Genomic DNA, 21,104 nt, shown 5'->3' with positions numbered 1-21,104 from the left:
TGTCCGGACCAATGAGGGTCCAGAGACAGAGGCCCCTCCGTGTGAAATCACACAGCCTGTTTGCTTAGCTGCTGGACTGGCAGTGTGCTAGCTGCATGAGTCTGGCCTGTCAAAACAGCCCAAACGAGGAATACCGGGGCAAGGTAATTACAAACATTTGGTGCCCAATAAACCTGTTGTCCAACATTTACTGATTGTCTTTGAACGATTTAAAGTGAATCAAATGCTTTACCAGCATTAGACTAGTATACAAGGCACATTATCATCATCATGCAAAATAATTCATGAAAAATAATGATCAACCTTTGTACCTGTTATATTTTTTGGGTGCATTATATAATGCATCAAGTACCTTATAGTGGCTGTGAAACATCGACATGATCCCAAAAGTGAAACCATTTTTGTATGTGAAATTTCCATCAATTCAAGCCAATATTTAAAACACAATAACCTGCTGTAGATATTGTAAAGTCTTCTGAGAAGAAACTTTAGGCTACAGCATATAAATACACTTACAATATATCTATACTACCAACTATCCTTGATGAAACACACGTTTCTAAGAAATCAAGTTTTTTCATATTTGATTAAATCCATAGCATGTGAGAACAATGTAAACCTTTCCTTCTGAGTGACTCGCTAAGCCTCAGTCTCGAACATGAGACAGGAAAGCTGCTGTGAAAGTTCTCTTTGTTCTTAGTGAACTCCGCCACATCAACATGCCCTGCAGAAAATGACCTCCACTTTGTAGTCCTTTTGAAAACTAGATTCTTTCTTTTTAATTAAGGAATACATTTACAATATATAATTAGAAAACATGTACAGTTTGCGTATTTACACTTTGAAACAACAAACAATTTAAGTGAATCTTTAAACACACTGAGAGCAACAAAAAAAAGACATTCCACAAGATTTTCAGTATCTACATTGTACTTTTGTACAGTCTAATTCTACATTTTGATATGTAAAAAACAATTCTATTGTTATTCGTAATCGTAATTAGATTTGTAAAAAATTACAATACATTCCTATATTTTACAATTGATATGAAAAGTGTAAAGTTGTGAACAAAATAGTAATCGACAGAAAGGTGTAAACTACTTTGATAGTAGAGGTTCAAGGACACTCTGACATTGATACAAGAAACATATACAGCTCCAAAAATACATCAGGCATGGTTCAATATTGGCACAGGGAATATTTAGATAAAAATTCAGACTCCATCATAAAGTGGAATACAAGTTAACCAGTTGGCCCATCTGTCCATTTGCCTGCATCTCATCACGGACCACCTGTTGCACTCCAATATTAAAGGCTGCAGGAACAGATCAGCAGAGCTGCATGTAAAACAATAGTTACAAACTTAAAGCGGTTACACACTGTAACATCTCAATCTATTTCTCTCCAGATGAGCTCAGAATTTTTCCTCTTTAATGATGTCCATATCTGTATTGCCGCTGATGGTTATGATCTTCTTCTTGTTGGCCCTACGGCGCTGCCTCTGAACACTGTTACGGACACCATAGCCAAAATAGATGATTAACCCTGGCGAGAGAAGAGGGGGACCATTACAATTCAGCAGCTAACTCAATAAAAGATCTCAACCTTTCAAGCAGAAATATGTTCTTACCCACTAACATCCAAATAGCATATCGTATCCATGTTTCTGCACCTAACTGGACCATCAGGTAGACGTTGATGAATGTGCTCACTAACGGCAGAGCAGGGAGAAAGGGCACCTGTGAACAGAGAGGAGAAGATGTGAAAGGATGTTCAAGTTGATGTCTGTTAGAACTTGCTCAGATTGCTCAGATACACAACTACTCTCACCATGAAAGATGCCTTGGTAGTATTCTGTGGGTGTCTCCAGATGAGGAAAGTGTTTTGCAACACGATGAAGGCGAGGACGCAGACAACCACCAGACTCCAGGTTTCCATACGGGACAGAGCATCTAAGGCTTGGGTCAGGGTGACACACAGTGCAATCAAACATGCAACTGCAGAAAAAGAAAAAGAGACATCAGTTCGTGGACCAGAGAGACCAGATTTTCCAAAGCAAAGAAATTGCTTGGTCAAGAAACGGTACTTCTTTAATGTTTGCCTTACTTACCAGAGATTATAGTCAAGATTGTGACTCTCCTTGAGGTGGATGAATTGGGAGTTGACGGAGGCCTCAAGAGGGAAAACTTGGTGTTTGATTCTTTGATCTGTAGGTCTGTGTCTTCAGAATGACCCTCTTGGTACCTTGATTGGAAAAAAATGAATTGGCTTCATAAAAAACACATCATACATTTCCTCAGTAGGTAAAGCACTGTGGGAGAAGAAATGGATGGAAATAATTTACCTCAGTATTAAGATGCATATGGCTACGAGTGTGTAAGCAAACAAAGTGCCGATGGACATCATTTCCACCAAGGCTTCCAGGTCAAACAGCAGAGCCATGATGGCTAAAGATGACAAAGAGGCATACAGTGTTACTTAATTAAGTCTGTGAACCTCACCACATGTACATAGAAGCTGATGAATAGCTGGAACATCTGTACCTGCCACAATTCCAGACGATATGGTAGCTATGGCAGGACTGCCCTTGGAAGTGACTTTAGTCAGAGGTTGGAAAAGCAGGCCGTCTCTTGCCATGGCGAATAGTACCCGGGGCATTGGGAACATCGAGCCCAGCAGGCTGGAGAGCCAAACGCAAATCGTGTCAGTCAACAAACATTGAAATGGAGCTCTAGCACAAGTTTAGACAGGAAGACCATACCCCTCAGCCCGCCATCTATTCCTGACATTCCTGCCAATCATTCCTCACGCATGCTCACGCATTGTTTACTTGCTGTCATCGTCCTGCACCGTCAATCATGACACCAGCTGCGCAGATCAGCTGATCCCCTTTATCCAATAAGCACACGGAAACAATGACACGGCTAGCCAATCATGTGCTGCTATCTCATTTAAACATGACTGTCTCTCTACCTTCAATTCTTTCATGCTGCTGTTACGCACCCCTCCACCTCCCCATATCCGCCCAGTCTCCACGGATCCATCAGCTTCATCAACTCATCATTCCATCAGCTCATCATCCTCCACCAGGTCTGGACTCCACGGGGGGGGATCTATCTCGTTGCTGATCGGGGCAGTCGGCCCTCAATTGCAAATCTCCCCGCAGAGTCCAAGTGCCAAAGATGCTGAGACTTCATCATTTCATATCATCTGTTAACAATAACATGCATCCTTTCTTTATCTAACTGGTCTCTCCCTGATTGAAATACTTTTATTAACAGGCCAGCATGACTTTGTTCTCCTGGTCATTCATTATAACATCACATGCTGTATTCCTACCTCAAAGTGTCTTTGCTGGCATTCTGTCTCAAATCGATATTTAGGAAAGTGTTTGTCATGATGTTATATAAGGTCCTATCCTTAATAATTAAAGTCATACTAATTGACATTGCATTTCAAGAAAAGTCAAGCTTGTTCAAATAGAGACAATGACCGTGATGCCAAACTGAGCTTTGTGATGATTCCTTTGGATTGTTTCTAGATGTCATTTGAAGCCCTTCCTCCTTCACAGATGGCACTTCTATAGAAAATATGTCTGCTGAGGTCGTTCCGGCATCTGATCAGGATGCCTCCCGTACATCCAACTAGTAAGAGGCCCCGGGGTAGGCCCAGAACACTCAGGGGGTTGGGGGGGGGCATCTAGTCTGGCCTGTAAATGACTTGTGGGTTCCCCAGGGAGAGCTGGAAAGTGTTGAGGTAAAAGGACGTCTGCACACAATGGCAATCCTAACATGCTGATGATAAGCCGGTGTAATGTCTACCATGCGCCCCATCTTGGTTTAGTCTTAAAACTTCTTTAGAATCGTCGTATAGATACAGATAAGTACATGAAATTTGACCTCTGCATGTATCACATCCTATGCATTTAGGAGCAGGGGTTTGCTGTAGAGCAACCTGGACAGTGGGAGCCGGGAAACGAACACACTACAATTCATCCTGAGAGGAACATAAATGTCTGTATCATTTCATGGCAATCACCAAGGTCAGTGTGATTATCTGACTATATATCCATTAGTTGTTGCAATAGTTCAGTCTGGAACAAAGTGGTGGAAGGACCTTGCTGCAAGCATGGCTCAGAAAAGTGAAACACTTTAAGCCCATACATTGTTTTCCCCAATGACAGTCACATCACATGACCACGACTGTACTTCCAGTGGTCTCTTACCTGGTGGATAGGGCACACAGCGATCCCACAGCCACAACGTATTTGGCAGGAGCCCAGCCGATGTAATCAAAAGCCACTGGAAGGGGGCTTTTTTCACTGAGCAGGTAGTAGGGCATCATCAGGGTAAGAGCAGCAGACACAGCAAAGTAGGCCAGGAAACAGATGAGTAGTGAGGCCACAATGCCCACTGGGACAGACTTCTGGGGGTCCTTCACCTCCTCACCTGTGAAGAAAAGCAAAGAAGTCAGTGACCATTTTCAGCTGTTTGGGGGTAATAATAAATTAAGTACCGTAGGGAACATCCCACAAATATGATACAATAATACTTGTAATAATGTTATACCCAGGGGACAGTTCAGTTGTTATCAAGCCACCAGAATGATATACTTGACAACAAATGAATCGTTTTTGAGACACCTTCCACTGATGAAGGCCACAAGAAGCAGATACAAAAAAAGCTCTCGAATGCATTCTGTTAAATTATTATGTGTATTTGATCTTGGTTATTTCGCAAAGGACCTCATCTACTGGTAAAAAAATGAACCATATTTAATCACACTGATAAAGACGTTGTCATCTGACCTGTTGTAGCAATGCAGTCAAATCCAACAAAAGCGTAGAAGCATGTTGCGGCGCCGGCCACCGTTCCACTGATGCCATAGGGGAAAAATCCACCCACTCCGTACACACTTGTCAGATTGGCAGTCGAGCTCAAATTTCTGCAGTGGACAGGGAGCATTGTTTAGTGTTTATTTACATTGAGGGAGCAATATAAAGGTATTTATGTAAGAAATGATCCTGCACACAGAAACACTTCCATTGCTCTTTGACATTACTTGAATTCTGCTGTGGCGTTTATCAGAGCCTCCTCACTGATTCTCCAGTTGGAAAGGTCCCCTTTGATAAATCCAGAGATGGCCACAAACACCAGCACCAGGATGTTGATTAGTGTGAAGATCTTGTTGATTGTTGTTGACTCTTTCACTCCGAATGCCAGCACACCTTAATAGGAAATATGGTGGATGTTATTTTTTTTTTTTTTGTACCCTATATGTTACTGCTGCCACCTTAACAACACCGGTTTCATAATTTCACCTGACAGTAGCAGGACGAGAACAGCAGCAAAGACATCTGGGTAAGGTGCAAGGCCAACAAGATTCATGGGCACATTTCTTTCAAAGAATTCCGATATGACGCCCCCTATGAGGTCATCGAATGTCCCACTCCATGCCAGTGCAACACTGGATGTCCCTGAGAAAAAGATGCAATAAATGAAACAGCCTGAGTCACCATTTAACTGAAGTCATAAACAGAATATTCCACCGGTGATAGGTCCTTCTTGCTGCGTCCTTCTCACTTTATGGCTCTGTTATTTCAAACCACGAGGGTCAATGAATGACATGCAAGCAATGAATGAAGTGGCTTTTTTTGGTGAAAAACACTCTTCATATGAAAAGTTTTACGGTGAAAAGAGCCATGAAGAATGTGCTTGAAGAGCAGGCGAAAGGTTACGGTGATTAAGAGTCTCATGTTGATGGTTGATCATTTATAGGTTTCAGTCTTCTCAGTGAGCCAAACATTTTACATGAGAGGGAAGAATGTTTTTCATGGAAATAAAACAGGTTTTCCAGAAATTAATATTAAAACCGAGATTAGAATGAAATTATATATTTGTTCCAATACATTTTTAGCTGAAGGCAACTTTTTAAACGGGACAAAACCTGCCTCGCTGAAAAATAGACAAGACAATCTAGTGTAATAGCTAATGTATGAACAACGCTAACAGTAGCACACTTACCTATGACGTAGGAGAGTAACAGATTCCACCCAGTGATAAAAGCCAGCAGCTCTCCCACAGTCACATAGCTGTAAAGGTATGCAGAGCCTGTTTTGGGAACCCGCGACCCAAACTCTGCATAGCACAGCCCGGCGAATATGGAGGCCACAGCGGCGATGAAGAAGGAGATGATGATGCTGGGTCCAGCAGAGTCTCTGGCCACCTCTCCAGACAGGACGTAGACCCCGGCCCCCAGGGTGCTGCCCACACCGAGGGCCACCAGGTCCAGGGTGGTCAGGCATCGGTTAAACGTGGACTGCTCCCCCTCTGGCTCCAGGGGCTTCCTCTGAGACAGGCTCACCAGCAAAGACTTCGCCCACGGCATGCTTCTATGCGTTGGGATCGGGATGGGAAAAGAAGTGAGTGCAGGCCGTGGGAGTGCAGTTTGATGTTGTGGAGAAAGAGGGAGTAAATGGAAGAAAGAATGAGGGGACAGGAAAGTGGGGAAGAAAGGGCAGGCAGAACCTGTCAGTGAATAATTGTCAGGTCAGCTTCACTGTAGAACATTTACTCTTCAAAGAGAACTTCTCGAAATCTGTTATTTATGTAACAGTGACTAAAGTAGCTATTTATTAAGGCATAAAGGTCAGGATGAATAAGCCACTGAAACTTGAACAAATTCCATTTTGATAAAGCTTAATCATGATTAGATGATCAAATGTAATTAAATTGCTCTCCTAATATATCACTGGATTTACATGAAGGACAAAAAAAACTGAATTCACTCACCTCTCCTACAATCTCTTGCTTCACAGGGCTGCTTAGAAAAGAAAATTAATAGGATCCGTCATTCCCTTATATCACATTATTCTTTTATACATGCCCTTCTTTATCACCCCCATGATATGATAGTGCTGATGCCTGGAGTTTTCATATCCGCCCACAGCTCAGAAGCAACGCCCTCCTCGTGAACTGCACTTTACTCAACCTTCAATTACTTACACAATTACTTCCTTGAGCGTTCCTGATAATGCAGGATATCTATAATTAGTTTTCCCTGCATGGCAATACAAATAAATGATTTTTTTAAATCGCAAAGTGTGTCTTGACATCACGCGAGCAAGTCGGAGATGATCCCTCCTTTCACACTGATGCAGTGTTTACATTACCAGTGTTGACATGTTTGTTTTTCATGAAAAGGCTTTTTTGCTTTTCTTTTCCTGCCTTTCCTGCTGCACAGTCTGGAAGTTTGTTTTTGATTGTTTTTTAACTTCTGAGCTATAAGTAATTTGGCTTTTTAACCCACATTTACAATATCTGACACGGCAGGGAGAAACGACATGAAGAGGAGGAAATTAACAAACCTCCAAGGAAATCAAACAGGGACTGTGACACGTTTTCTGTTATTCATATTATTTAAATGTGACTCTCATAGTGCATAACTCATGCTTGTAATATAAGCGAGAGCGATGGCTTTGGTAGTCTTCTCATGATTAGGCCTTCACACTGTACACGTTCGTCTATGACTTTGGATTTTGTCCTACACAAACAGAAACCAATAAAACCGAAGCATCTGAATGTCCGACACCCATCAATAAAACATGGCTATTAATTATAATAAGAAAAAACACTGATACACTCTCTCTTTATATCACATTTCCAAACTGTTACAAGGTGCTTTAGAAGTATGCCGAGTTGTTGCTTTTCAGTACGTCATAGCAAACTACACACTATTCTCAAAGTGTGTTTACATGCGTGTGTTGTTTTGAAACAAGTCTGTGACCTTATCACTGAGGTCACGTTGGAGTTTTCCTGCCCCATGCATCTACCTGGAGGCGTGCGCGGGCCAGACTAACAGTCCTGAGAGAGTACATGAAACAGAGGGGGACAAAGCGGCTTTCATGGCTTATGCATGCAGCAGGCTGCACGCTTGTTCTCTAAAAGGTAGCTTTCGCCTTCTCGTCTCCCATCAGGGAATTTCAGCTCATAATCCCTCCTGGCATCTCCTGCAGCAGGCGGATGGGAAAGCAGCGCTGTGGACGGTCAGAGTACCTTTGAACCAGACTTAAAGCTCGGGCTTCTTATCTGCAGATCTCACTGGATGAGATATGGTTTCCAAAGGAACATTGGAGCAATGCTCAATTCAACAATATACACCTGTAATGTGCAGCTTTATGATCAGAGCTTTGATGTGCATCACGCCGAAGCTCAGTTATTGATCATTAACATGTTATTCATGCATGTCTGCTATGAAGTTAAAGAAACATCAGTGGTACAGAGAAATAGTGCAGTCCAGCATTCAGAATGACAGAAGTTAAAGCAGAGGTCCAGTATTTAGCTCTGACTGGCATCTGGTCATTTTATTCAGTAGATACACAAGTTGTTTACCTTGTCTTCAGTCCCACGAGGAGTGACTGGTGGTGGAAACCACGAAATGAAGCAAAAATATCCGTGCTGTTGGCTCGGATGAAGGAAACATGATTTTTACTGTGATATATACAAGACTGCCCTGTGTGACCCTCCCACTCGATGGAATTACTTACAAAGTAGCCTTTCTCACTCTCGACCCGTTTGGTTCATAATGTCCTCATTATTGCATGGAAGGCACGGGGTGAGAATTGTGAACAGCAAATCCCATTCAGAATGTCAAAAATGCTTTTGTGCTCACTTCATTTGTTGTTTTGTTTTCACTTTTTTTTTCATTCTATTTTTTTTTTTTTAATCCAGGAATTTGTGGTGATAGATAAATAGCTTTTCAGATTATGTTTCTGTTATTGGGAAAATTCAAGTCACTGGTGAGTTTAGGGACACAAACACATATGGTTATATACATAATACACACATTTATTTAGTGCCCTAGGTGTTGTAACTGAGTCCAATTGTTTTTTGTCTGTAGTAGATCACATAGTATGGAAGGCCATTTCAGTCACTGTAAGAAAAGAATTAGGATCCTGTAAATCATAATAATGAGATACTATCTCATAATTTCGATTTACTATAATGAGATAGTAAGACGAAATAATGAGATAGTATCTCATTATTATGAGAATGGGCTTCCATACTATTGGGCTATTATTTTGCAGTTTCCCCCACACGGTCTGAGATACGGCCAGGGCCTCATGCAACGCATTTTAAAAGCAGAAGAGGTCAGTATATAACAATCACATTTCAACACTGGTGCCTCCCCCGTCCATCTGCATTGACCTCATATGGTCCCCTCTCACTGACCACAGGTAGAAGTGTATGGAAGGAGCTCCACGATAGCATGTACTGACAACATGTCCAGTTCAACTAGAAGCATGAAGGGTCCTCCGTGTTTCTACGGTAAGATGATATCAAGTGATACCCGTGAAACGTTGATAGTAACAATGGAGCCAATGACACCGGGTGTCCAGTCAGGTATGAAACGTCATGATTCTGTTATGTGTGGCTGGACCCTCTTGGAGTCACCTCTCGTCTCTCATCGTCTCTCTTCTGGCCCCAAACTCTATACAATATCACCAAGAATTAATAACCCGAGTTTGTATCAATGAGTGCCTCATATCACACACACTTACTGGAATAGACGCCTGCGAGGACATAAATAGAGCAGGAAAGCTCTCACATCAGAGCCGCTATCATTGCAACAAGTCGGAAACACGACGGGAACAGATATTGAAGTGACACCAGCTAATCACGTCTGAACTTGTGACAAAGTTCAAGGATTCCGGAGTGAAAAGTCTCATAACATGAAGCTGTGCTTAATACTTTACGTGGCCCATTTAAATTGCTTTTAAAGATTGGCAGGCAGCAAAACTAATGCTAGAAAGCAGATGAAATATACGCGAACAACTGCGCAGCCTCAGTGGCTTTTGTGTTTCAGTTAGGACTGTATGTTACCGGTCACATTTGAAATAGTATTGTCTTTACCGTGAGGCATTGCCCTGCTATACGGAGGTGCGCGGGCACACACACACACACACACGCGCGCGCTTCAGGAGAAGCTGCGCAAGGGAGCGCCGCAGTCGTTGCGTCAAGGAGGACACGTAACGGGACTGCTGAGTCTGACCGTAGGAGACAGACAGATCGGGGACACAGCACAGACGGCAGAAGGACTCTCACTCGGAATTTCCTGCACACAGAAGGTAAAACATGTTCACGAGTATTTGTAAACCTTTTCAATTCGAAGCCAAACTTCTCGTGGAGGAGTTTGCCGATGTGTAGTTATTGTAATGTGCCAATGAAGACAGCAAGATAGATACCCCAGGGAGACAAAGACCTAGCCTACTTTAATTCTGAGAATTATTGGATATAAAAGTGACATAATGTACAACTATAACGTCTTCAAATGTTATAGAGAAAAGTCTAAAGTTAGAGTCTGTATTTAATGTAAAGCCCCCGTCGTGTAGGCTGTTCTATGTGGGGTACAGAGAAGGGTGTGGTTCTGTATACATGGCCCACTCCCCACAGACCTTCATTCTGACATTAACTGGGACTGCTATTTTGGGAATAGCTTCCCCTTCAGACTAAAAGCACAGCATTTCAAACCTGGATCGAGTTTTCTCGCTTATTCTCTTTATTAAAGCTGAATGGTAATACGTCTGTATATGTCGGTAATATGTCTTCAATTTCTGTAGAAATGTATTGGGATTTTTGCACTGCGATTCTGAATTGAGAAATGTAGTCAGTCAAGGAAAGTTAGCACAAGTACTTTCTCTGCAGCAGCTGCCCCCATGTGCTTTACTGAATGGCTGCATTATATGTTAGAGCATGGAAAATGTGACGAAATAGTTTTCCTGCCAATTGGCTTAATGCATCGGCCGTGTCATCTTGGGTCAATGTGAGGTCCAGTCTGATCGAAACGTATCTCCCTATTCTGTTTCTTGTGCTGTAGATGGAGATCCGTTTTAACCAGCACACTGAACAGACAGCCTCATTAGAATTACTCAGCGAAAAGGAGGGATCATCCCATTGCATATTAGGTCTTTGCAACATGATTTCCTGCACATTGGAGGAAAATGACACCCGGGATAGGACAAGGATGTTTTGCAATGCGGTTCCCAGCCCTCCATCAGCATTTCTCTCTCTCTCTAGGCCTGCAACTATTGATTCCAGAGCAGTGTTGACACAGAAGACCAAATATAGAAATGGTAAGTGGACAGGACCTTTTTCATCAGGCATTATGTAAGAATGATTCGTATTGTATCTGAGCACACCTTGTATCTGTGGAGTATGGATGGTTTTGTGTGCCACTGAATGAGGTGTAGACAGAGTGAGGTCATTTAACAGCCACCTGCCACCACGTGATTCTTCCCCATCATAAAGGCAGCAGTGTAGGGTGTCATTGTAACCTGCGGCGCCTGCATATGTGACCCTGACAGCATCTGTCCAATAGCTTTGTTGTCCAACTTTATCGCCAGTGTCCTTTCGCTCTGGTCTTACTTGAGGTGAACAAAACACTTGCTGTTAATTATGCTCTGCACATCAGTGGCCTTGGCAACAGAGGAAACAAGCAGCACCCAGGGAGAAAGGAAGATGTCGACATTTAGCTCCTAACATTAAATCCACATTAGGAGTTTTCCACATAAGAGCCATAAATGTGATATGTACCATTAGTTAAAGGCCTGTTGCTGAGGGCTTGTATGTGTGGCCCGGTTGCTATGTGGGTGAAGCTCTCCAGCTGTCGTGAAGAATGATGGTCGCAGGAGTGAAGTAGACGATCAGAGCATGTGCAGTGGCCCCTCACCAGGGTGGAGTGTATATTTTGGCCGGCTGCCTCGATGCAGCAGTAATCTCTATACGGCAACAGCTGCAAGTTTGAGCTTTCAATATGTGGCCCACACTTTCTTAATTCGCACAGTGAACGATCATATAGCCTCACAACTTCACAGGGCCGGAACGACTGAGCAATGAGCATTTTAATCATTTTGAGCCGTTGTATGACAGACCCCTGCAAAGGGAGCTACTTTGTGTGCAACCTGACTCCCAGCTGCTCGTACACACCCACTGTCCAACTCCTACATGCACCGGTGACACACACACACACACACACAGACAGACAGGTGCAGCAATGACAGACAGTGTCCCGTCACTGCCACTTCAACACAGTCCACTACTCACACCCTGCAAGGAAGTGTGGGTCAAGCCAGTGCAATGTTAAAACTGGTACATCGAGTGCAAACATTTGACCCTAGAATAGCAAAGTGTATTGTGAGTCCTGACCTTCTGACCTTTAGTCGGGAAGGTTCACATCCAATCTCTTTCTCGACTTAATGAGCTGCCTGGGTTGAGGTGAGCTGCATAGTAAATGTTAAAGGATAAAACCATGAACACAGCAAGTGTGTGATAGAACATGTCCCTGCTAGTTTCTCTGTGAGCCTGATGGTTTGAGCTAAATGCTCATGTCAGCATGCTAACATGTTGATGTTTAGCAGGAATAATTCACAATCTTAACATTTAAGTACAGCTGGGGCTGATGGGAATGTCATATAATTGCCAACGTTTTGGTCCATTGAACATTAGACCTGATGATAGCACCACTATAGTTTAAAAGTCAGGGGATCAACAATGTCTGTCAGCTTTATCTTCTGGGCACCATGAATGCTAGTACCATTTCATGGCAGTCCATTGAACAGTTATGGAGATTTCTATTCCTAGAAAAACACGTTATGTATATCTTTAGTAGCAAAACGTTGCGTTTCTCCATATTGTGTCAGAGTTTCACACAACCTAGATGGCTCAACATGACAATTAAAAATGTTGTTGAACTCTTTTTCTCTTAGGTGTTCAGAGGCACAATAACGGATGCTCCGGATTATGATCCCACCACTGATGCTGAGAGCCTTTACAATGCCATGAAAGGCATCGGTGAGTTCTTCACTCCTCTGTGATTTGTGGCTGCGGAGGGGAAAAGGTCATCTTTCATCTTCTCCAGTTGTAGGCTGAATGATCTCACAAATAATTTCACACAGCAAGGATGGTAGTCCGATCAGTTTCTGTGTGTGGGATGGAGTTTGTTGAAGATGTTGCTTTGTGTTCCACAGGTAGTGATAAAGAGGCCATCTTGGACCTGGTCACCTCAAGGAGCAATACACAGAGGCAGGAAGTCATTGCAGCGTACAAATGCAGCTTTGGAAAGGTACCAGAATACATATCATCATCTCATCTCATATTTTTGTTTGGTGAAATAGCAACACATTCTTCAACACAGAAAGTGGTTGGGACTCCATTATTGTTTGTCGTTACAATAGGACCTGATTGAGGATCTGAAGTATGAGCTGACGGGAAAATTTGAGCGCCTCATTGTCAGTCTGATGAGAACCTCAGCCTACCATGACGCCAAAGAAATCCACGATGCAGTCAAAGTAAGACATTTACCTCACAGTGAGATGTATAATACTTTATAATACATTGAATTAAGCAGAAGCAACTTCATAATTAACTTAATGCTCTTTTTCAAGGGAGTTGGAACAAACGAGAGATGCCTCATTGAAATCATGGCCTCCAGAAACAACAGACAGATGAATGAGATGGTTGCAGCATACAAGGACGGTAAGCCATGTTCGATAAGATTCTAAATCAACGTAATATTTGTTTAGCGTCTCTAAACATTCAACGTCGATGGTGTCTCCAGCCTATGGCATAGACATAGAGGAGGACATAACCACGGACACTTCAGGACACTTTAAGAAGATGCTGGTTGTTTTACTTCAGGTCAGTTCCCTGAGGAGTGGATGAAATCATCAGAGAAGTATCCAGTCCACCGTACAGTGACAGTACTTTTAACCTCTGACTGGTTGTTTTGGTTTGATGGTTCCAGGGAACCCGCGATGAGTCAGGAGTGGTGGACGCAGACCTGGTGCAGCAGGATGCACAAGTGAGAAACACTATGACTTGTAGAGGAATGCAGCATGCTTGGGCTTATTGTCTTTATATGGTCAAAAAGTAATTACATTTTTTATGTTGTGTGTATAATTTACTTTTCTTTACTTAAAACACATTTAAAAGTAACAAAGTAAAATTTGAATTGCCTCATTATAACATATTGTCCCGTTGAACAAAATGATTGTGCCGCTTATTAAAGGCATTGTTGATGCATATATCAACAATACCAAGAGTCTATAGTCTTTTTCTGTGGGTCCTTACAGGCATGCTCTGTAAGGCTGCATGTAACACAGTACACTTCATCGTAGGGACCATGAATGTCTGCACATTTCTTTCATAATATTCCATCCAAAAGTGGGTGAGATATTTGGGCCGACCAAGTGACACTGCTTTCCCTAACGCAAAACCGCTAAAATATAACTGTCTTGCCTGATTAATGCATCTTTAAAATGTCTTCTAACATAACCCACATGTGATATTAATTTGCAATGTGCAATAAGGTTACTTATTAAGGTGGATAAACTCTGCATGCACTGATAGACTTTGGATGTCTGAAACATTTCTATACATCTTTTAGTTTTATACATCATCTCATCCTGTGTATCCTCACCTCTGCGTAGGATCTATATGCAGCCGGAGAAGAGCAGTGGGGGACCGACGAGGCCAAATTCATCATGATCCTGGGAAACCGCAGTGTGACCCACCTCTGCATGGGTGAGCACGCCTCTCAGGATAATTATCACAGCAGTGAAGCATCCAGACACTCCCACTGTGACCTCGAGTCTCAGGCGTTAATGGCACCTGAAAAGTTGTTGTCAGAGTTAACACTCCTCTACCACTGTGCCTTCTCTGTCTAATGCCAAGAAAACTGTCTCCGGCCTGCTGGTCAGAACTTCGTTTTAAACACTTGCATCGGGAGATTAAGTGATTAAAAATAAAGAAATAATATGGTAAAAGTGGGTTCCAATTGTAACATCAGTTCAAAGCAAAGATGCCTTGTGTTACAGTACTCTACAGCCATATTGGTGCTGTGAGGCTGTACTTAGGCCCAGTGGTGCTTTCAGGTGACATCATCATGCTAAGATGCTCACAGTAATAATGCTAACATGTTTAGAAAGTGACATTTACCAGGTTCACCATCTTAGTGTGGCTCAACATCCTTAAACTAGCTCATTTAGCACAGGATAGATTACATTTCATTGCGTTGTCTTCTGTTTGTTCAGTTTTCGATGCATTCGAGAAGATTGCCGAGATGTCCATAGAGGACAGCATTAAGCACGAGCTGTCTGGGGACTTTGAGAGGCTGATGCTGGCTGTTGGTAAGAAACAAACTGAGCGTATAAAGCAACATGGGGGTTGTCAAGTTGTCAGTTTAACGCATGGCGCTCTTCTCGGTTTTTCCTCATAGTCCAGTGCATCAGGAGTGTTCCCATGTTCTTTGCCAAGCGCCTGTACAAGTCAATGAAGGTAAACGTACTAAACAACACATTCATTGCAGTCTAACATTTTGATATGATATTTGAAATTGATTAGGACTACTAATTCATTTTCCAGGGTCTCGGTACAGCCGATAACTCCCTGATCAGGATCATGATTTCCCGCTCCGAAATAGACATGTTGGACATTCGAGAGTGTTTCCGCCTATTGTATGAGAAGTCACTTTATAACATGATTAAGGTTGGTTACGATGTCTTTAATGTACTTAGAATCAAGAAGCATCAGAAGATTGTACACCTAATATTTCCTGATTTTTTGTATGTTCAAACCTGCCAGGATGACACGTCAGGGGATTACAAGAGGACACTGCTTAATCTGTGTGGAGGAGATGATGAGTAAGTTACAGTGTGGCTGAAAGAAACAGCAGCAGCCAGGAGGGGGCGATAGAGCACCACTTTTCAGGAGTTTTTGCTTTCTAAGGGGAATTCAACCATGGTCTATTGAGTTATGAATGATCAATGCAACAGTGAAGAGAACTACTTGGTGAAGATTACTATCCAAAGTCTGAAAGAAAAGTGCATTTAATAACAGATTCCTGTCTCCATTGAAGTATTCACTTTGTACCACCTGAAGTTGTGGCTTTGCTAACTGTCCTGTCTTGTGTCAAACTGATCATTACAGCTTAGCTGGAGAGTTCTTCCCTGAAGCTGCTCAGATAGCCTACAAGATGTGGGAAATAAGTGCCATGACCAAAGTCCAGGTTTGGGCCCCATCTGCTCCCCCATTAGATGTGTCATTGCATGTTTGGCTTGGCAGTGGCATGCATCCTAATTACCTGCTGGGCCTGCAATGACCCTGCTTCTTGCAGTGACACGAACTTGGCGCCGATAACGCTGCCATGTCTCCACAGCGAGGTCTTTGTGTGACTGCGGATAGGATCAGAATGCTGTGCACTCAAAAACAAATCGTTTATTTGTTATAATGCGCTCTCAAAACCACCTCGCTTTGTCCTTGGAGTGAATGTGACAAACATCTCAGCATTTTGGTCAACAAAAGCTCGTCTCACTAACGCTCTATAAAACTCAGTTGTTCTTCAGCCTACACACCTTTCCCATTGTTGGTGGTGTCATGGCTTCTAACCTCAAGAGGGCAGACTCCCCCTCAGCAAACTCTTTTCTGTTGTATAGTTCTGCATGTTTCGTGCTTTAATCTTACTTTTATCTGGTGCATTTAATTATATATTCAAGTGAAACTGTCTCACTTTGCCAGTCCACATGATGTGTGTGTGTGTGTGTTTGTGTGTGTGTAGTTATTGAGTCTTACACTTGTAATTGTGTCATCCCACGACCTTAGCTAAGGCCAACAATCCGCCCTGCACCCAGCGTTGACCCTGCTGCCGATGCACAAGCGCTGAGGAAGGCTATGAAGGGATTCGGTACGCAACACTGAAAAGCACATTTACACCACTATATAATAATAATATAATGTTACAAAACAAGTTTTTACAAATGTAACTGCCTGTTGCTGCCTACAGGAACAGATGAAGATGCAATCATTGACATTGTTGCACAGAGAAGCAATGCTCAGAGGCAAGAGATCAGACAGGCCTTCAAATCCCTCCTGGGACGGGTGAGTGAAATCAATTGTTGCCTCAACCCAACAAATTATGTCTCAAGCTGGAACCTACAGTATGTTTTACCTCTTCGTGTTTTGATGCACATGTACATGTATCACTGGATGTGTTAAAATCAACATCTAGCATTCGCTTCAAGCTGTTTCCTGTAACTCAGTGTGTTTGATCTGTCCTCAGGATCTGATGAAGGACCTGAAGTCTGAGCTGTCAAAGAACTTAGAGAGGCTGGTCATTGGGCTCATGTTGAACCCTGCAGAGTTTGATGCCAAAATGATGAGGAAGGCAATAGAGGTACAGTAGATCAAAATCACTTGATGATAATTGTCTTTGATTGTAAAGTACATGTGTAGTAAAGACAGAAGCTCATTGGTGGGATTTACTCCCTCATAAATGCTCTATTTTCCAAGTCTGTGTTGGTTGATGTCAGGCCCAGAGAGCTATAGCTAGTGCTTGAATGTTATGACAATTACACAGAATGTATTTGAAAGTCAAATATCTTTGCATTTTAGATATTTATAATTAAACATTGACTGAATTGCCTCGTGTAGAAACCGGACTCATCCATCACTCTGAACATACAGGAACTGAGTGCAGAAAAGTGTTTTAAAATCCATGTCCCTATTATTTACACTTGATGCAGTATAATTTAATATTTGTTTTATTTGAAGCTATATGTTCCCAAAAGACAGTTGCATTCATATGTATTGACTGGTCACAAGCATCCAATGAGCTATTTAGGCTTAAAAGAGTACAACCTATTTTACACTTTCTGGCTTATTCATAGGCATGAGATACAGCTCATTCTCAGGAGATTCTAGGATGTGAAAATAAAAAAAAAACTAACAGGGATTACAAAAGCTAGATTTTGTCAGTAGATATGAGGAGGCACGGTTCACACATACTCTCTGCCTAGATGTGTGGTGTGGTTCATGTTCATGTGGTTTGTTGTGTTGTTGTTGTTGTTGTTGTTGTTGCATTTGTGAAACCCCCCCTACCATGTTTGTGCTTAAAACTCAAATTTATTTTTTAACAGGGGGCTGGGACAGATGAACACGCTCTGATTGAGATCCTGGTCACCAGGAGCAACGAGGAAATACTTGCCATGAACGCTGCTTATAAGGATGGTGAGTTTGATACAACAACACAAAAGTTGTTAAAAGCACTCACTTGGTCTGGAAACCTTTTACATGCAAACCTTTTACATCACAGCCTATAAGAAGTCTTTGGAGGAAGCCATTCATTCAGACACATCAGGCCTCTTCTGCCGCATCCTTGTTTCTCTCGTGCAGGTAATCACCATCGTCAGCTTGAGAACTTAGACTGTGTTTTGTTTCCACACCCACTCACTGGTTGCAGTCTGTCTGCTTACTGTACCAGAGAAATGTAATCACATGCACAGTTCTCTTTTACAACACCATTGTTAAATATTGAAGGAAAAAATAAACGTTCTTGGTGAATCACTGATAGTTAAGTAGCATTTAACTGTCTTTACTTGGTTCAGGGTGCAAGAGAAGAGGGCCCTGCAGATGAGGAAAGAGCTATTGCAGATGCTCAGGTGACTCAGTGTATGATGTTTAACTGTAACAGTTGACTGTGTATGTAACTGAAGAATGGGTTTAAATGTGTGTTCCTCCTGAACCTATCAGGAACTTGCTGAAGCATGCAATGCCGACTCTGATGACATGGAGATGAAGTTCATGAGTGTTCTGTGCACCAGAAGCTTTCCCCATCTTAGGAAAGGTAAAGGTCACGAGATCTCAGTGATCACTTGAATTACTAGATAAAATATTCTAAACTAATGTAATCGATCAAGCTCATGATAACTGATCATAGTGTATTCTATTCGCAGTATTCCAGGAGTTTGTCAGATACTCCAACAAGGACATTGAACAGATTATCAAGAAGGAGATGTCCGGAGATGTCAAGAATGCATTTTATGCAATAGGTAATAACTGTTTTTGACCTTGTTTTTGAAAGGGGTCACACTGTACACTGCTGACACAATATATATCCTGTGACTCCTCCTCAGCATTTTATTTATCTCTCTTTGTTTTGCAGTTCGCAGTGTAAAGAACCAGCCCTCTTATTTTGCAGATCGTCTTTACAAAGCCATGAAGGTATTTTTTCATAATGTGTGAATTTTGGCAAGTTTGTGCAGTTGTATAATTCTACAGCACGTCATCTGGTGCTTGGATGCCAGATAGCGATGAGGTCATATTTGTAGATGCATGCAATGTATTTAGGTTGTGTCTTCTCTCCTCTGTGTACTTTCTTGGTATGAATGCTGCTGAGTGCTCTCTGACAGGAGCAGTCACTGTAACTTAAGGAGAATAAACAAAGTATCTATTGATCCCGGCTGCAGGGCCTTGGTACAGATGACAGAGCGCTGATCCGCATCATGGTGTCCCGAAGCGAGGTCGACCTTTTCAACATTCGTAAAGAGTTCAAGGAAACACACGATGTCTCCCTCCATGAATTCATCCAGGTAGAAACTATGATCGTAAGTCTGAGTCTTTGTCAACTAATACTCTTGCTTGGTTTGTTGTGTTCTCATCTCATCTGTGTTTCTCTATGGAGGTTTTGTCTCCTGGTCTTTGTCCCACGCTGTGTCAGTGTGTGTTGCATGTCCTTCTTCTGCTGCTGGGGTGGGGGAGGGGGGCAGGGCTGTGTGTGTGTGTGTGCGTGTGCTTGTGTGCTTGTGTGTTGGGGGTGGGGGTGGTTAAGGAATTTCCCTTACATGCTTATTAACTTCCTCTCTATATCCGCTGTGTGATTGGCTGACAGCCGCAGAGACAGGAAGTACCCAGAAACGGTTCTATAATAACTTGCAGATGAAATCACCGTGACACCAATACAAATAAACAAGTATGGATGCCTTGGATTAATTTTGCCGGAAATATTATCAAATTATGCAACAGCGAGGATTGATATATATATTGTTTATTTTGAAGTGTGTATATAGAGAAGAAATTACAATCTTTTGCGCAGTTGTGTAGTTCTGTTTATATTTTTAGGCAGTCAATTTGTGTTGCACAAGAGATCCATGTCTGTACAGTAAGACCACCTACTCGCACCTCATAAACTACCAATTCAGCTTTGGAAGTTGGATATTGTTTCTTTCGCACAGAACTAGGCTAACTGTTTCCCCTTGTTTCCAGTCTTTGTGCTAAGCTAAGCTAACCGGCTGCTGCATGTATCTTCACATTTACTGTACAGACGTACGAGTGGTGTCAATCTTCTCATCTAACTCTTGGCAAGAAATATAATGGCTTACAGAGGAACTAGTCATTAAAACAAATTTAGACTTGACAATTGTGATGACAATTATAAAGATGGAAATCTGTATCTATGAGTGTCAGCTAATAATAGTAAGTGGGTAATTCCACTTGATTTTAGCTGATTTGGGGACTCGTGGCTTGTGAGTTCTGCTTGTCCGTATAATTCACATTTATTCAACTTTAGTGAGAGATTAACAGTGTTTTGCTATTATGTAAGTGAAAAGAATAAACTCTGCTTTGCAGTTTCAACTCTGTAATGACCAAATGTCAGCAGACAGACAGTATTTCCCATTGATCTGTGTGTGTTCTCCATCGTTATTCAGGGTGAGACCTCAGGAGACTACCGTAAAACCCTGCTGATGCTCTGTGGAGGGGAAGATTAAACTCCTCAGCTCCGTCCACAGACTTTAAAAAAAAACAACCACGAGACAAGCCTGCTCACTGAGGGAAACTGCGGTGGTTAACGTCAGTATCAGTTGTCCGTGTCCCAAAACGGTTGCCTCTCCGAAGCCAAATCAAGTGACCTATGACCTTCCAGCCCTCCAAGCCAGTTTCTTGCCCTTGTGTCTGATCATCCTGTCGGGATGATATCTTTCTTTGTTACAGATCATATGTAACATTAAGATCTTCATGTCGTTGTAAAAAGGTGTTTCACATGTACATCATATTGGAAATTAGCAAATGGAATAGTGCCTTCAGATTGCCGTCCGTCCAATGATTACTGTGATTTTAAGGTATCATATAGAATAAAAAGGAATAAAAACACAAGAACGTACTCTCTCTCTCTTCTTCTTCTTCTCCTTGGAAAACGTTTGAATGAATTAAGTTAATGTGAAATGTAAATCATGCTAGCTCACATTTTCCCCTCCCTGTGCTTTTCTGTTGGGGTGT

General features: G+C 42.2%; 2 protein-coding genes across 3 annotated transcripts; one reads left to right on the top strand and one right to left on the bottom strand.

Moving 5' to 3' along the window:
* Positions 1-1,303: 1,303 nt before the first annotated feature.
* LOC117737923 (cationic amino acid transporter 2-like) lies at positions 1,304-6,387 on the bottom strand. Its single transcript, XM_034544171.1, has 11 exons — positions 6,024-6,387; positions 5,321-5,476; positions 5,062-5,227; positions 4,808-4,944; positions 4,226-4,448; positions 2,544-2,680; positions 2,345-2,447; positions 2,111-2,244; positions 1,831-1,997; positions 1,631-1,739; positions 1,304-1,545 (listed from the first exon to the last, which is right to left on the bottom strand). The coding sequence occupies exons 1-11, from the start codon at positions 6,385-6,387 to the stop codon at positions 1,415-1,417; spliced, it is 1,827 nt and encodes a 608-aa protein (XP_034400062.1). The 3' UTR covers positions 1,304-1,414.
* Positions 6,388-9,960: 3,573 nt separating this feature from the next.
* anxa6 (annexin A6) lies at positions 9,961-20,972 on the top strand. Of its 2 annotated transcripts, none has more exons than XM_034543748.1 (25): positions 9,961-10,126; positions 11,076-11,131; positions 12,764-12,848; positions 13,025-13,119; positions 13,232-13,345; positions 13,442-13,532; positions 13,615-13,694; positions 13,801-13,857; positions 14,486-14,579; positions 15,089-15,184; positions 15,274-15,332; positions 15,420-15,542; positions 15,639-15,697; positions 15,984-16,062; positions 16,656-16,737; positions 16,837-16,931; positions 17,113-17,226; positions 17,969-18,059; positions 18,145-18,224; positions 18,437-18,490; positions 18,582-18,675; positions 18,785-18,880; positions 18,994-19,052; positions 19,298-19,435; positions 20,537-20,972. In XM_034543748.1, exons 2-25 carry the CDS (start codon positions 11,129-11,131, stop codon positions 20,594-20,596), a joined length of 1,998 nt encoding a protein of 665 aa, XP_034399639.1. In that variant the 5' UTR covers positions 9,961-10,126; positions 11,076-11,128; the 3' UTR covers positions 20,597-20,972. The 2 variants fall into 2 exon arrangements, with proteins under 2 accessions (XP_034399639.1, XP_034399640.1); XM_034543749.1 differs by having other exon boundaries at positions 9,985-10,126; positions 19,298-19,420.
* Positions 20,973-21,104: the final 132 nt, after the last annotated feature.

This window comes from Cyclopterus lumpus, chromosome 10 (genome assembly GCF_009769545.1).
Source record: "Cyclopterus lumpus isolate fCycLum1 chromosome 10, fCycLum1.pri, whole genome shotgun sequence".
Classification (NCBI taxonomy): Eukaryota; Metazoa; Chordata; class Actinopteri; order Perciformes; family Cyclopteridae; genus Cyclopterus; species Cyclopterus lumpus.
The sequence above is the reverse complement of the archived record's forward strand: the minus strand, read 5'-3'. Positions and strand labels throughout refer to the sequence as shown.

Coding starts and splice junctions, on each gene's coding strand:
- LOC117737923 (XM_034544171.1), bottom strand. CDS start 6,387: ATGCCGTGGGCGAAGTCTTTGCTGGTGAGCCTGTCTCAGAGGAAGCCC. Junction 1,998..2,110: donor AATCTTGACTATAATCTCTG/GTAAGTAAGGCA, acceptor CTTTTTCTGCAG/TTGCATGTTTGATTGCACTG. Junction 1,740..1,830: donor CTACCAAGGCATCTTTCATG/GTGAGAGTAGTT, acceptor CTCTGTTCACAG/GTGCCCTTTCTCCCTGCTCT.
- anxa6 (XM_034543748.1), top strand. Junction 13,533..13,614: donor GGTTGCAGCATACAAGGACG/GTAAGCCATGTT, acceptor TGGTGTCTCCAG/CCTATGGCATAGACATAGAG. Junction 17,227..17,968: donor TGATGAGGAAGGCAATAGAG/GTACAGTAGATC, acceptor ATTTTTTAACAG/GGGGCTGGGACAGATGAACA.